The sequence below is a fragment of the Camelus dromedarius genome, chromosome 12 (assembly GCF_036321535.1).
Source record: "Camelus dromedarius isolate mCamDro1 chromosome 12, mCamDro1.pat, whole genome shotgun sequence".
Classification (NCBI taxonomy): Eukaryota; Metazoa; Chordata; class Mammalia; order Artiodactyla; family Camelidae; genus Camelus; species Camelus dromedarius.
The window spans coordinates 68,420,443-68,435,358 of record NC_087447.1 but is presented as its reverse complement, the minus strand read 5'-3'; the positions used below and the strand labels follow the sequence as shown (position 1 = coordinate 68,435,358).

The 14,916-nt window shown below is 41.7% G+C and overlaps 1 protein-coding gene and 1 long non-coding RNA gene across 3 annotated transcripts in view; one reads left to right on the top strand and one right to left on the bottom strand.

Annotated features, from left to right (window-relative positions):
- The window catches only part of LOC116155420 (uncharacterized), a 71,572-nt gene extending 63,307 nt beyond the window's left edge, over nucleotides 1-8,265 (bottom strand). Inside the window, exon 1 of the long non-coding RNA XR_004139369.2 lies at nucleotides 8,163-8,265. This is a non-coding gene — a long non-coding RNA (uncharacterized LOC116155420). The remainder of the gene's footprint in view (nucleotides 1-8,162) is intronic.
- PGR (progesterone receptor) overlaps nucleotides 5,957-14,916 on the top strand; it is a 77,399-nt gene continuing 68,439 nt past the window's right edge. The window contains exons 1-2 of one of the 2 annotated variants that reach the window (XM_031460620.2): nucleotides 5,957-8,581; nucleotides 9,822-9,973. In XM_031460620.2, coding sequence (XP_031316480.2) covers nucleotides 6,966-8,581; nucleotides 9,822-9,973 — 1,768 coding nt within the window. In that variant the 5' untranslated portion in view covers nucleotides 5,957-6,965. The remainder of the gene's footprint in view (nucleotides 8,582-9,821; nucleotides 9,974-14,916) is intronic. The other variant, XM_064492840.1, reaches the window with a different exon arrangement.

Sequence of the window (14,916 nt, the reverse complement as noted above, 5' to 3'; positions counted from 1 at the left end):
GTCTGACTTAATCAGGCAGAAGCTCTTAAAAAGCATGAGAACATTTCTCTTGCTGAACTCAAAGAAGATGGAAGCCACCACGAATTCGAAAGCCGAATTGACCTGAATGAACCTGGGAGAGCACCCTGAGCCTCAGATGGTAATGCAGTCTTTGCTGATCCATTGATCGCAGCAATGGGAGCCCAACTAATCCACAGTCAGATTCTCGACTGTGAGATGATGACTGGGTGATGTTTAAGCCACTAAGTTTGTGGCAATTTATTTCTCAGAAATAGAAAATTTATATAGATACCATTATTAATAACACCAAAAATATGAAATGACTAAAGATAAATCTGACCAAAAAGCGTGAAAGACCTGTACAGTGAAAACTTCAAAACACTGCTAAGAGAAATTAGGCCTAAGAAAATGTATATATATCATCTTCATGGGAAGATGAAAGGTTTAATGTTGTTGAGACATTAATTCCTCTCCAAAATGATCTATTTCCATTCAATCCCAATCAATATTGCAGCAGCTTGTTTGCAGAAATTGATAAACTGATTCTAAAATGTATATGAAAATGCAAAGGGCCTAGAATAACCAAAATCATTTTGAAAAAGAATAAAGTTGGTGAAGTACTCAACTTGTACTTGGATACTTCAAGTATCCAAGACCTATTACACAGCTATAGCAATCAAGACAGTGTGTTACTGACATAAAGACTGTCAGGTAGAACAACCAAACAAAATGGAGAATCCAGAAACAGACCACCACAGATATGAATACTGATTTACAACAAGGGTGCAAAGGTAATTAAATGAAGAAAGAATATTCTTTTCAGCAAATGGTGCTGGAACAATTGAATATCCACAAGGGAAAAAAACAACTTTGATCTTTAACTCACACCATATTAGAAAGTAACTTAAAATGATTTATAGATGTAAATGTAAATCTAAATACTATAAAGTCAGAAGGGAACACAGGAGTAAACTTTCACCACCTTAAGTCTGTCAAAGATTTTTAATTATGACACCGAAAGCACAATTCATTAAAGTGTAAATGGATAAATAGACTTTACCAATATTAAGAAAATGTAAAGATAACGCACAAGCTAGGAGGAAATATTTTCAAATCACGTATATAGCAATGGATTTGCGTCAGAATTCATAAAGAACTCTCAACACTCAACATTAAGGAAATAACTCAAAGTTTTAAAAGCAAGCAAAATATTTTAAAAGCAAGTTACACAGAGGCAAATAAATAAGCACATGAAAACATGACTACCATCAATAGTCATTAGGGAAATGTAATTAAAACCACAATGAGATATCACTATACATCTATTAGAATTATTAAAACTACTGTAACAACAATTGTTGTCTAGGATATGGAAGAATTAGAGCTGTAATATACCGCTGGTGGGAATGTAAAATGATACCACTACTGTGGAAATTGTTTGGTAGTTAAATCTACAAGTACTAATTTATCCAGCCATTTTATTTCTGGGTATCTATCCTTGAGAAAGTAAAACATATGCCCATACAAAGACATATACACACATCTTCCTCGTAGCTTTACTTGTGATATTAAAAAACTAGAAAAAATCCAGATGTTTATCAACAGGTAAATGGATAAACATACTACAGTATATCCACACAATGGATTACTACTCAGCAATAAAAAATAAAATGAGCCAAATGGCGTTGAGTTGTCAGTTTTTATGGCTGAGTAGTATTCCATTGTATAAATATACCACATATTCTTTATCCAGTCATCTGTTGATGGACATTTAGGCTGTTTCCATGTCTTGGCTATTGTAAATAGTGCTGCTATGAACGTTGGGGTGCAGGTGTCATTTTGAAGTAGGGTTCCAAGCATGGATGTTCCTGGAGAATGTCATTCTAAGTGAAGTAAGCCAGAAAGAAAAAGAAAAATACCATATGAGATTGTTCACATGTGGAATCTAAAAAAAAACAAAACATAAACACGAAACAGAAACAGACTCATTGACATAGAATACAAACTTGTGGTTGCCAAGGGGGCAGGGGGTCGGGACAGACTGGGATTTCAAAGTGTAGAATAGATAAACAAGATTATACTGTATAGCACAGGGAAATATATACAAGATCTTACGGGAGCTCACAGTGAAAAAAAATGTGACTATATATATATATATATGTTCATGTATAACTGAAAAATTGTGCTCTACACTGGAATTTGACACAACATTGTAAAATGACTATAACTCAATAAAAAATGTGAAAAATAAAATAAGCCAATGACACATACTACAATAAAGATGAACCTTAAAATAAATATGCTGAGTGAAAGAAGCTAGATGAAAAAAAGCATATGCTGTATTCTATAAGGTTCTAAGAAATAAAAATGAATGTGTAACACATTCAGCACCCAGGTCTTCATTTCTAATGTCATTTCCCACTACATGGCAGATTCCAGGACTGGGACAGGAAATAGACAAGATGATGTTGCTGAAAGTCAGCCTCCATACTGTGCTTACTAAACTGTGACTTGAAGAAAGAGTTTTGGATGAAGTAGAAAAGGCAACTTTATTTCTTTGCAAGGCAAAGAAATCACAGTGAGCTAATGCTTCCGAGACTGTGAGCCTGCTGCGGAGAAAAATTGGGGGGTTTATAGTAAAAGTTCAAAAGTTCAAGGGGAGCTGCTAGTTTCCATAGAGATTGCATACAGGGTGACCAATTGTTGCAAAGCTGTTTTTGTTTTTGCGGTTGCAAAGATCCCCTTCCTTCTGCTGGGTATGAAGTTCACCTCTGGCTTTGGGACTCTTTTAATATTCTTGTGCCTAGAAACAAAGGGTGCTTAAGAAGGGGCTCCATGGAAAAGAGCTATAGAGAAAAACTTAAGCAGTTTAAAGTCAGGTTAATAAAGGCTTCTAATATTTTAGGCAGGCCAGGGTCTGGGACTTCTTGCTGCAGGGGTGTTGGGACTTGCACCTCAAACAACAGAATACAAAGAAACCACAAGGGGCTAAAAATAACTGCAGACATGAGCAGTTAGGGCAAGTTATGAACAACAAAATGTGCAAAACACTCAACTACCATTTCTGAGGTGTTGGGAACAAAGGCAAGGCACTGAGCATGATCCCCACATGCAGCACCATGAAGGGACTGGGCGGACCACTCAAGTCCCTCCTCCTCCTCAGCCCAACCCTGGTTGGCAAAGCCATTTAAACTATTACAAAATTAACTACAACCAAGCAGTTACAAATACCACATTGTCACTGATGATAATAGGGTCCTGCTTGGTTCCAATGAGGATAGGGCATTTTGTAATGCCAGAAAGTAAGAAGGTGCTCAAATACACACGTGCACATGCACAAACACACACATGAGATCCCAATGCTCAAAGCTGGAACAACTTGAGCCAAAAAATAGTATTGGATTATAACTCAGAGTATAGAAAAAAAAAAATCCATGAGTCCATACTGGTATAAATAAAAGATAGAATAAATTAGTAAATGGGGGAGATGTAAATTTTCCATACAGAAGAATTCCAAGTAAATTATGTAGATACTCCGTTCTAAAGGAGGGAAGGAGTAACTCCCTACTCCCCTATATTCTCTTAAGTGTGGGCTATTCAGAGTGACTTCCTTCCAAAGGCCACAATATGGAAAGAGGGAAAAGAGAGTAACTGTGCAGTGTAGAAAACTGACAGGTACTACTTCATCCAACTTCCCCTTCCTCTGGTACCCACAAATCCCATCTCTTTTTCTGAGATTGCTTTTTTGTTTGTTTGTTTTGAGTATAAGTGACCTATACTGTGTTAGTTCACTCTATCAACCTGGTAATTTGACATTTCTATACATTTCAAACTGATCACCATAAGTCTAGTTATGATATGCCACCACATGAAGATATTACATAGGTACTGACTATATTCCCTATACTGTACATCTCATATCTGCGACTCATTTATTTCATTACTGGAAGTTTACACCACTTAATCTCCTTACCTATTTCTTTCATCCCCTCACCCCCCTCCCCTTTGGCAACTACCTGTTTGTTCTCTATATCTATAACTCTGTTTCTGTTTTGTTTGTTCACTTGTTTTGTTTTTTAGATTCCATATATAAGTGAAATCATGTAGTATTTGTCTTTCTCTGTCTGACTTATTTCATTTAACATAATGTCCTCACAGTTCATCCATGTTGTCACAAATAGCAAGCTTCCATTCTTGTCTATGGTTGAGAAATATTCCATTATGTATATATATATAAAACTATATATTCCATTTTATATATATATGTATATATAAATATACATATATAAAATATATCACACATCTTTTTAATTCTTTCATTTACTGACAGGCACTTAGGTTGCTTCCGTATCTTGGCTATTATAAAGCCACAGTGATCATAGGGGTACATATATCTTTTCTAATTAGTGCTTTTGTTTTCTTCAGATAAATACCCAGGAGTGGAATTGCTGGATTATGTAGTAGTTCTATTTTTAACCAGTGTATTTAGTGAGTTTGTTTCACTCTAAGATTTGTATATTGGGGAACCCTTGTGCCAACAATGCTAATTAACCAGCATCAGATTTCATGGCATAATGGTGATTTTGGACAATCTGGCATCTCTATTATTGTTTTCTCTCTTCAAGATTTTTGAGCTTATGGAAAGAACGTAGTCAGACTGTCTGGTTTGAGGGAATTTTTATAGCCAATCAAATATAGTCTGCCATGTAAAATGAGACTTAGTGCCAATTTTATGACTACAGCAACCTGCAAACCACATACTGAGCCATGTGCTATTTAAAAATCACACTCCTAAGAAGGCTAGCATTTGAACACCTGGATTCAAATATGGCTTTGGTACTCAATTATCTTTATAATATTGGGCAACTCTGTGTTTCAGTTTTCTCAGCTATGAAATGGAACCGTTGAAAGACTAAATAAGTTAATACATGTAAAGGTCTTAAAAGATTACCTGGCAGTGCTATCTGGATTTCACAACTTCTACTGATTCAATGGCACTAACCATCAGGGAAATGTCAATCAAAACCACCGTGAGATACAACTTCACACAAACACACACTGTGAAGGCTATAATAAAAAATCCATAACAGTAAATCCATACAATGAAATATTACTTGGCAATAAAAGGGAGTGAAGTGCTGACACATGCTACCACATGGCTGAACCTTGAAAACATTATGCTAAGTGAAAGAAGCCAGAAGAAAAGACCACATATGGTATGATTCAATTTATATGAATCGTTCAGAACAGACAAATCCAGGGAGAAGAGAAGTAGATTCAGTGGCTGCTCATAGATTTTAAAGGAAAATGAGTGACTGTTAACGGGTATGGGTTTTTTTTGGGGGGGGTGATGTAAATGGTCCAAAATTAATAGCGGTGATAGTCACACAACAGTGAATATGCTTTAAAAACTCCATTGAAGTGTACACGTTAAGACAGGTGAACTGTATGGTCTGTTAATTACATCCAATAAAGCATGTTAAGTGGTTTAAAATGGACTGGAAAGAGGAAAGCCCCAAAGCAACAGTAACAGTATTAATAATGAATTAGTTCATTTATCTAGCCTTATGCCCTTCCATTCCCACATTTACTCTATGCTCTACCCATAATAGCTTCCCACGCCATGTCTTCCTATCTGATGTGTAAATATACTATATTTGCTTCCTGGAATCCTCTTCATTCATCCTCTACCTGCCTAACTCCTTTACACTTAAAATAAGTCAGAGTTAGGGCAGAACACACAGCATCCAAACTTCCTGCACAGGTAGAGAAGCATTATCCATGATCTTCCACTCCCAAATTTCTCTGCCACCTTGAGGGCTATTCAAGAGGAGCAGGACATGTCTGCTGTAGCAAGAGAAAACTGAAAAGTACTCACTCTTCTGGAAGTCCTAAGTTCCTGTTATTTAGGATCATCCTTGATTCTTTTATTCTAAAAATAATACATACAGCCACATATCTTCCTCTATGTTACAAATCTTAACAAAACTGAAATCTTGAAAGTATCTTCCGATAGGATCCTCTCACCTTCAGTTAGATGAGACATAATTCCTAATTGGCAGTATAAAATCTAATATGCTAATGAAGCTCCATTCCACAGTACCTGTTACTCAGGCTAGCAGTTGGGAACACCAACTCCAGAATTTCAGATCTGGTCCATAATTGGGGTAGGGAGGGGCTTTGGGCGGGGCCTCCAGATGGGGAGGAGGCGTTGATAGAAAGCTGTGGGGCTAGCCGAAGGCTGTCACTACTTAAGCCTTGTAGTATTTGAGTGTACAAGGATCTGGTGTGTGAGCAGCATTCTCAGTGAGAATTGGAGTGGAATCTGCCATTCACTACAGGCGTTTCGTCCCCTCTCCCGGACTGCTGAGAAATGTGAGAGCTGCAGAGATGACTGTCGCTATAGGGAGCCGGCAGACACGAGGCTGTTCTTCAGGATGGGCTGTGCCCAGAGGTCAAAGTAGCCCCAGGGTTTCAGCGAGAAGGGAAGAGGAATGCAGTCAGGGACTGGGAGCAACACGGCACTGAAGCCAGAGAAAAAAGTCGGGAAGAGAGAGCCGCCTGTCACTGCTTTCGAAGACGCCGCCGCTCAAGTGCCGACTCGTGAGTACTCTGCGTCTCCTGTCCTCAGACGAAGTCGGGAACTCTCTTGAAGAACTCTCCCAGTTAGCAAACGAGGTCCCGACAACCACCTTCACCTGCTCTCCCCACCTGCCTCAAGGACGGAGCCGCTGCCACCCTTCCCCTGCCTACCAGACGGAGGCCGAGGGCAGAAGCTGACCGGTGCCGCCCCCTTCCGACCCAGGAGGAGGAGATTTCGTTCCCCCTCCCTCCACTGTCCGGTCCAGCCAAATTCAACACCTATTTTCTCCTCCCGCTTCTCCTATATTCCCGACACCCCCTCGTCTTTCCCCTATCCCTCCTCCCCAGAGACAGGGGAGGAGAAAAGTGCAGTCCAGGTCGTCATGACTGAGCTGAAGGCAAAGGATCCCCGGGCTCCCCACGTGGCGGGCAGAGCGCCCTCTCCCACCCAGGACGGATCCCCTCTGCTGGGACGCCCGGACACAGGCCCCTATCAGGCCAGGCAGGCTTCGGACGCGTCGCCCGCAGCCTCGGCCATACCCATCTCCCTGGACGGGCTGCTCTTCCCTCGGCCCTGCCAGGGACAGGACCCGGACGGGAAGACTCAGGCCCAGCAGTCGTTGTCAGACGTGGAGGGGGCCTATCCCAGAGTTGCAGCCACAGAGGGTGCTGGAGGTGGTAGCTCTGGACCCCCAGAAAAGGACAGTCGTCTGCTGGACAGTGTCTTGGACACCCTCCTGGCGCCCTCAGGTCCGGGGCAGAGCCACACTAGCCCCCCTGTCTGCGAGGCGACCAGCCCTTGGTGCCTGTTTGGCCCCGAGCTTCCCCCAGACGCCCGGGCTGCCCCTGCCACCCAGGGGATATTGACCCCGCTCATGAGCCGGCCAGAGGACAAGGATGGCGACAGCCCCGGGATGGCTCCTGCCCATAAAGTGCTGCCCAGGGGCCTGGCACCGTCCCGGCAGCTGCTGCCCCCGACCTCCGGAAGCCATCACTGGGCCGTGGCCGCAGTGAAGCCCTCTCCGCAGCCCGCTGTGGTGGAGGTGGAGGAGGAGGAGGATGGCTCCGAGTCCGAGAGCTCCGTGGGTCCGCTTTTGAAGGGCAAACCCCGGCCTGCGGGAGGCACGGTGGCCGGAGGAGCCGCGACCGGTACTCCTGGGACCGCTGCAGGAGGCGTCGCCTTGGTCCCTAAGGAAGATGCCCGCTTCTCGGCGCCTAGGGTCGCCCTGGCGGAGCACGACGCGCCCGCGACGCCCGGGCGCTCCCCGCTGGCCACTGCGGTGGTGGATTTTATCCACGTGCCCCTCCTGCCGCTCAACTCGGCCTTCCTGGCCGCCCGCACCCGGCAGCTGCTAGAGGGGGAGAGCTATGACGGCGGGGCCGAGGCTGTCGGCGCCTTTGCCCCGCCGCGGGGCTCGCCCTCTGCCTCATCCTCCGACTTCCCTGACTGCGCGTACCCCCCCGACGCCGAGCCCAGGGACGACGGGTTTCCGCTCTATGGCGACTACCAGCCGCCCACCCTGAAAATCAAGGAGGAGGAGGAAGGCGCCGAGGCCGCCGCGAGCTCCCCGCGGCCGTACCTGCTGGCGGGTGCCAACCCTGGCGTCTTCGCGGATTTCCCCCTGGCGCCGCCGTCGCTGCCTCCGCGAGCGCCGTCGTCCAGACCCGGGGAAGCGGCGACGGCCGCACCCGCCAGTGCTTCGGTCTCGTCCGCGTCCTCGTCGGGGTCGACCCTGGAGTGCATCCTGTACAAGGCGGAGGGCGCGCCGCCCCAGCAGAGCCCGTTCGCGCCGCCGCCCTGCAAGGCGCCGGGCGTGGGTGCCTGTTTGCTGCCGCGGGACAGCCTGCCGTCCACCTCCGCCTCGGCCGCCGCCGCGGGGGCGGCCCCTGCGCTCTACCCGCCGCTCGGCCTCAACGGGCTCCCGCAGCTCGGCTACCAGACCGCGGTGCTGAAGGAGGGCCTGCCGCAGGTCTACCAGCCCTATCTCAACTACCTGAGGTGAGGGCCCGAGAGTCGCGAGAGTCGCGGTGCGGTGCGGTGCGATGCCTCGCCGCCGCCAGCTCCCGGCTCCGGCTCGCGCTCCCCCGAGTGGCGGTGAGGGGTGGGTGGCCGGGGCGGGGCGCAGCACAGGTTGGCGGCCTTTTCCTTACCGCTTCTCTTTTTGGGGGAGCGGGGCGGGGGGGAGACACCAAGGGGGAGCAGAACATATTGCTTCTGGAGCGTGCCTCTCCGGAAATATCTTTCTAAACTTTCCAAATCTGCGCGATTCCAAGGCAAGACCAGCCGTGGTTTTAAAAAGTGCAGCGTCACTCCAGGTCCGCTGTAGCCCGCGGAGCGGAAAGGGTGCGGCGAGTAGGGGGCTTTATAAAATGCTTTTCTTCGTAGAAGGACAGTTACAGGGAAGGTCTGTCCTGGAGAGACTTTAACGCACCGCTCTCCCGGAAGGGGTGGCACTGGGTGGCGGGTAGCGGGCTAGAGCCAAAAGCAGAACCATTTTAGGAATCTGGACCCTTAAAGGCTTCATTTTCATACGAATCTCAAGGTTAAAATTAATTTATTATATGTTTAAGTTACGGCTTTGAACATCAATTACTGCGGTGCACGGTATTCTAATATTATTTCGGGTTCGCTACAACTTTTTTCATACAGGTTTTAAAAACAATTTACATATGAGAGTAATGGAATTTTAAAGAGAAAGAATGCTCTCGGTTTGGAATCTTGTGCTGTGGCTAGTCAAAAGTGTCAGTATATTAAACAGTGCTTTCAAATGGCAAACACATATACTTGTTTAAGTAATTGTTACAGAGTTAAGTTTTGAAAACGCAAAAGCATTGCGAAAGATGCCTGTACTCTTAAAGCAAAACCACATTTACTGTTACCCAGCGTACAAGAAGGCCATAGCATTTTTTAATTTGTCAAAGACTAAATTGATTCTCTATAAGGAGTTTAGAAAGGTTTTTTTTTTGTAACCAATAGACCTCTTCTGAATATATAATTATATATTAATTATTACTCTTTCACATTGGTACTCCTGATAAATAGCAAATAACCTGCAGGTCTGGTGAGTCCAGTAACAGGTGGTACATCAAGTTTAGTTTGTATGTCTTTCAAGTGTGTATGGATACAGTTCTATTTGAAAAATCCCCTTTCAGTCTGTCAATTCTGGGTTGAGAAGACTTTAGTTATTAGATAGTGGTGCACCTAAAAATAAATGGAGTACTTTGTTTTGCATTTCAAGGCCGGATTCAGAAGCCAGCCAGAGCCCACAGTACAGCTTCGAGTCATTACCTCAGAAGATTTGTTTAATCTGTGGGGATGAAGCATCAGGCTGTCACTATGGTGTCCTCACCTGTGGGAGCTGTAAGGTCTTCTTTAAAAGGGCAATGGAAGGTAGGCTCCTTTCCCCTGATCCTTTCTTGTTTCTTTCATCATAAATACAGGCCATCTAATTTACAGACTTTAATTAGCCCTTGCTGCTTCTAAGAAATGGTGATATTTCCATATAACTTAAAACGTGATGTTTTAACAATATATTTTTATTTATAATACTCCATATTGGATGTGGTTGGATATTATAATTACATGCTATTTGGCTAATACTGTTAATGTTACACATAAGTCATATTAATCGTGGGAACGATGCTCCCATTGTTCATTAACTATTTAACTTTAAAGAAACAGCATTGTTTTGATTGTATTTTTACATTTCCATCATATGTATCATATATAACATACAGTTCAAAATTTCTTTGAAAAGAAAAATGGTAAAAGTCATCCGTTTTATATATATATATGTTTATATAATACATGTGACATAGGTACATAGTTTCTACATGACTGTCTTCTCTTTACACGCATATTTATGTAATACTTGTATACAATTTTAAAGGTAATTCTAAAGAAATTCTTAAGGTTCCCTTTTTGTTAATTTCTGTAAGTGTATATGGGGGATAGGCATAAACCGTTTAAAGCAAATGAAAAATCTGGACATCACAGTAATATAATATCTGAAGAAGTATTTTGCTTTAATTAAGGCTTTCCTGTTTTTAAAATAATCTGAATTATGTATTTATCTAATGATTTTGGGTTGACTTGCATAAGTATTTCAGACTTGACCTTTCATAGAAAATATTTTCAATTCCTCATTTTATCTATACCAAACTCTAAGCAGCCAAACACATTTATATTTGAAGATAGAAATACATTTAAAGATTATTTCACATTGAATTCTAGCAATGAGTGTATTTTGTAACAAGCTGACATGAGTTTTAGGCTTCTCTGTGGAGTGCTGAGATCACATGTAGACAAGGAACCAAAGATCTTAATGTCTGCTTTTTTTTAGCTTTCTGTTTGTGAGTTTTCCAATTTCAAGAGCCTCTACTTATAAGTAGGAAAAGAGGGAGTAGGGAGTTTTTACCTTAAGGAGGCTTTCAAAGGAGCTGACATGTATATTTAATGCACATTTACACCAAAAGAATATTAACCAAGAAGACATTTATCAAAGAAGTTCACTGTCCCTGTAGATAACCTAGCAGATCATTCTTTCCAACTGTTATGCTTTTTGATGAAAATAATTCCCAACTATTTATTAATGGTTTATGTACCCCCACCCCTTCATAAAAAATAATTGCTTTGTATATTTCTAGAACATGATTTTTTCCCCACAAAGGATGAATGTATTTAACTGATGTTGAACATGTGTATTCAGCTTCATGGAGTCTCAACTGTGCTTTAAATTAATTGAGGTACTGCAAAAAGAGGGTATGTGAGAAAATGGGGCAACTGAGACTGGCCTTCACTTTCCCACTGACATCATTTAGTCATCGTTACAGATGGAAGACCTTTGTGTGGAACAGTCAATTCTCCAGTATGTAATTGGAGTTACTGTTCCCATCTGAATTTGGTTCTGGTTTCTGGAACATCCTCTTTTGCACTAGTATGATTTCCTTTATTCTTACAGTCTCCTTAGTCTAATTTTTAAGTGAATGACCCCCTTGGAATTGCCTTAAAACCAGCTTATTCTATCCGAGCTCCCTTTTTCTAAAGAAACACAGTCCCAAAGACATAAATCTGGGTTTCTAAAGAGCATATAGCTAGTTAGTAGCTGATTGTTAATCAACATTGACTTTTTTAAATTGCAGTGCTTATAAATCAGAGAGGGTGTGCAAAAGTAAGTATATGATAATTACTGATTAATTCTTGGAAGTTATTTCAGAAATTCTTGGAAGTTACTTACAAGAGTGCTGCAATTAAAATGCAAATGCTTACACATCATGATTATCAGAATAGCACCCCAAACATAAAAGATGCCTTCCCAGATTTACTCTTAGAAAGCATTTGTTGGACTCCTGCATGGTTCTGGTTTTGTTTCAAGAAGTAGAGATGAAGTAGCTTTATTCAGCAATATTTACAAAGAGGAGCTCAAGATGTAGATAAATCATTCATTGGTTATTAAAAGACAAGTAAGGTTATTGATCTCTGGGCATTGAGGAATGCTTGTAAGTGTGTATGTTCAAAGAAGAGTGAAGCAATTAAGATTAGACTAAGACTTGAAGATTCATACTAGAAAATAATTAGAATTAAAGGTTAGGGAGTTTGATTGGCAGTGTTGGATGAATTGGGAGAGAATCAGTGATTTAAGGCAAGAAAATAGAGAGCAGGTTCTGGGAGTTTTCAAGAGTGAGAAAGATGAATAGAAGAATTTTTATAGTTGAAGAGAAATACCAGGCTTGGAATCTTAAGAGTAAAGTAGGGCTATGTGGTGAGTTGGCTCAAGGTAGAACTATGCGTGGAGTCCACAATATGGGTGTTAATATTGCCAAGGATAATGATAGTAATGGCGTTTTAGAGTGCTTTCTATGTACTAGTGACTACATGCTTTATGGATCCTAACTCATTGAAGTATTATAATGTAGACATTATTATTACTTTTAATTTACAAATAATGAAGCTAAGGTCCAGAGATGTTAAATTGCCATAATCACAGTGGTAGAGTAGAATTCAAATCCAAGTGGAGTGACTCCAGAGTGTGTGCCCTTCACCACCATACTTCCTTTCTCATAATAGGAAGTTCAGTTTAAATTCCAAAGAGAAACAATAGAAGGTGGGAAGAAAAACTATGAGTCAGGTGATAAATCATCTGGGGAAGTAAAGGTAAATTCTAAAGGAGAACGCAAGACCAAGGGTGATTAGAAGTGTGTGATGTGAATGGATGGGTGATATTAACTTCACATTTAGGGCAGCAATGAAAAGGCAGTCAGGGGTCAAGATCCAGTTTCCCCACCTTTCCTCCAAGTTAGGAGTGGGAGACAATAAAGCCTATAAAGAAGTCACCCAAGAAGACTGGGTTTCTCTCGGTATGAGACTGAAAAGAGAAGAGGCAGAGGAAAAAGAAACCACTTAGGAACTGGGGGTATAAGAGGGGAGAAATGACCTCTCTTAAGTTAAAAAAATGAATTAGGCAAAAGCAACTGGTTGAATAGCCCATTGCATCCCTTTACTAAGACTTGGAGTGAATCAGGAGGTCAGGAATTGTCTCGGTACCTCTCAAGAAGTCAGAATGACCTGCCAGCCTTATAAATACAGGCTAGTGGCCTTGTATTAAGAAGGAGAAGATAATTTCTCACTAGTCTATTCTGTATGCACTGTGACTAGCTCAGTGCTAGGAATATACTAAACATTCAATGAAGAACTGTTTGCTAAAGGAGCTAATGAGAGATGATGCCAGGCTCTTATTCTTTGCATGTTTTGCATTGTGACAGCATGAGTAGTGAACACATTTGCTGGAATATGGCTGAGAAATATTATAATACAGTTGAAATCTATTTTTGGAAGACACTAGGCTAAGTAGGTATTGATCGATTTTTGATTATATATTACATAGGTATACCTTTATTGAGGTGTAATTGACAAATAAAATTGTAAGATATTTAAAGTGTACAATGCGATGATTTGATGTATGTGTACATAGTGGAAGGATTTCCCACCCTCTAGTTAACTGACATATTTGTCACCTCACCTATTTACCTATATTTTTCGCATGAACATTTAAGTCCTACCAACTCTCTTAGCAAATTTCAATTATAATACAATGTTATCAACTATAGTCTGATGTTATACATGAGGTCCTCCCACCTTATTTACCTTATGACTGAATGTCTGTACCCTTTTGCCAGCCTCTCCCTATTTCCCCCACCATCCAGCCCCTAACAGCCGCTTTTCTGCTTTCTGTATCTGTAAATTCAGCTTATTTTTTTGATTCCACATACAAAAGACACCACGAAGTATTTGTCTTTCTCTGTCTGGTTTATCTCCCTTAGTGTAACGTTCTCTATGTTTATCTAATTTTTTTTTTGATCATGTATTAATTAACCAGATTTTTATTGAGCACTTGCTGTATGCCAGGCACTATGCTAGGTGCCAGCTGAAAAGCAGTAAAGCAAGATAGACCTGGCTGGCTGCAGACCTGGCTGGAGTTTTTAGTGTAGTGAAGGAAGGGGACAGTCTATCAGTTAGCATGCATGTGAGGAATTATAGATGTGCTAAATGAAGAGGTTATGCCTGGACAACTAGAGAATGGACCCCTCTGACAAATAAGGACAGTGGGAAAAGCCTTTTAGAATTAGAAAGATACCGTCATAAGTAGACTATAGACAAAAAAATTAAACACTTTAAAGAATAATCTATTTCTTTCTGAAGTGGAGTAGAGTTGTTGTCATAGCCTAAAAATGATAACTGATTTCATAGCAAAGTTCTCCCTCATATGACTTACACAAGAGAAATAATGAACATTCAAAAAAAATTTTAAGATTTTATTGTTTTTAAGGGCAATTTTAGATTTACAACAAAATTGAGGAGGAAGGTACAGAGATTTCCCATTTATTTCCTGCCCTGACAGGGGCATAGCTTCCCTCATTACCAAAATCGTCCACCAGAGTGGTACATTTGTTACGACTGATGTACCTACATCGACATATCGTTATTGCCTAAATCCATTAGGGTTTACTGTTGGTGTTGCACATTCAGTGGGTTTGGACAAATGTTTAATCACATGTATCCATGATTATAGTATCATAGAGTATTTTCACTGCCCCCTCCCAAAACCTGTGTGGTCTGTTCATCCTCTCCTGCCCCCAACTCCTGTCAACCACTTAGCAATATGCATTTAAGCTTCCTCCAGGTGTAAAACTCATTTCTTTTTAGTGCCGAATAAATTTCCATTGCCTGGATATAATACAGTTTATTTATCTATTAACTTAGTGGAAGACATCTTGATTGCTTCCAAGTTTTGGCAATTATGAATAAACCTGCTTTAAAGATCTGTGTGCAGACAT